General features: G+C 64.4%; 1 protein-coding gene across 1 annotated transcript in view; it reads right to left on the bottom strand.

Annotated features, from left to right (window-relative positions):
* The window catches only part of DIS3L2 (DIS3 like 3'-5' exoribonuclease 2), a gene marked incomplete at its 3' end in the record, with an annotated part of 319,919 nt that continues 318,417 nt past the window's right edge, over nucleotides 1-1,502 (bottom strand). The window contains exons 20-21 of the mRNA XM_045294312.1: nucleotides 342-443; nucleotides 1-48 (exon numbers count right to left, since the gene is read on the bottom strand). Of these exons, the coding sequence (XP_045150247.1) occupies nucleotides 1-48; nucleotides 342-443 (150 nt within the window). The remainder of the gene's footprint in view (nucleotides 49-341; nucleotides 444-1,502) is intronic.

Below are 1,502 nucleotides of genomic sequence, written 5' to 3'. Positions count from 1 at the left end.
GGTCTCTGCCTGCAGCACCACGTCCACCAGGCTGAAGATGGAGATGACCTGCAGCAGGGCGGGCGTGAGCGGTGGGCGACAGCCCCGGGGCCCAGCGGTGCAGGGAGGAGGTGGGCCCTCCCTCTAGGTGCTTGTGCATTACAGGGAGGGCTTGTTAATCAGGTGCTCAGGGGTCCCCAAAGTGAAGACCCCCCAGCTCCCGAGGGAGAGACAGAGCCTGTCGTTCCCCACAGGAGTGGGGGATCCCCAAGGCAGGGAAGGCAGACGCGGGGGCTCAGTGGCTGGGTGAGGCGAGGAGGGAGGCAGGTGCCTGGGGACGCAGGGTGCACGGACTGGCTCACCTGGTGCACAGGCTCCCTCCCAGTGTCCTGAGGCTCCCAGACCAGCGTGAGCTCTGGCTTCCTGCCCACCTTCTGGAAGTGGTGGGTCTGCAAGGGCAGGGCCTGGGGCACACAAGAGTTTCTTGTTGGGCTCTGGGCACTTTGGACCCTCCCACCCCAGAATGGCCCATGTCCTGGCCCACTCATCCTCTGTGCCACCCCCCGCCTCCTCTTGCCAGGCCCTCCGCTGGTTCACCACAGGAGAGGGTCAAGTCTCAAGTCCTGGGTGGTACTTCGGGCTTGTTACTGGGGGTGACGGCAGGGGTAGCCTGAGCAGACCCCGGGCAGGAAGGGCATAGAGGGAGGCAGTCCGTCTTGATCCTCAGGGACCACATTGCCCTCCAGGCTGGGCTGGAGGAGGACAAGCTGCCATTTCTTTTCGTGGGGGTCATGGGGTGAGAGCGAAGGGGGGGGGCAAAGGTCGGGCCAGAGGGCGGTGCTCACTCAACACCTGGAGCTGCCAGACTCCATCCAGCACGGGACAGAGTCCCTTGGCGACCTGCACCCTCCCTCGGGATGGCAGCTCGCCCCCTGGGGCCTCGGCCTGAGCCACCACTTGGATTCAGAGAACCTGCATGTGCCTTTCTCCGCCTGGACCTGTCTCCCATCTCTGAAGCTGCCGGAATTTCAGGGGCACCCGTCCTCCCCTCCCCATGGCCCGAGAAATGAGCCTTGCCGAGCCTGCTCAGCGCACGTGCACATGCGTGAGTACGTGCACCCATGTGCGTGCAGGGATTCTTTTTCTCATGGCTCTGTCCTCAGCCCCATTCCCTACAGAGGGGTCTCAGCGGGGCCGTGTCCCACAGGGCCCATGGTCACCTGTTCTGCCAAAGGAAGGACAGGTGTCTGGACCCACACTGCCCCGGACACAGCCAGCAATCTGCCCACCACCACCTGAGGGGCTGAGAACGCGGCTCTGGCCCCTCAGAGTGACAGGAAGACGGGTGGGCAGTGCTGAGGGGACGTGGCCAGCAGCTGTCCTTGGCCCGTCATCTCCCTGGCCTGCACATAGACCGCCATCCCCTCCCCGCTTCCCCTCTGAGCACTTAGCTCCCGAGGAGGGTCTGGGGCAGGGCAGAGAGGAGGGGTCCAAATCACATGCAGCTTCTTCATTGTAGGCAG

This window comes from Echinops telfairi, unplaced genomic scaffold, assembly GCF_000313985.2.
Source record: "Echinops telfairi isolate 266 unplaced genomic scaffold, ASM31398v2 ScPeMD7_3;HRSCAF=10, whole genome shotgun sequence".
Taxonomy (NCBI): domain Eukaryota; kingdom Metazoa; phylum Chordata; class Mammalia; order Afrosoricida; family Tenrecidae; genus Echinops; species Echinops telfairi.
The sequence above is the reverse complement of the archived record's forward strand: the minus strand, read 5'-3'. Positions and strand labels throughout refer to the sequence as shown.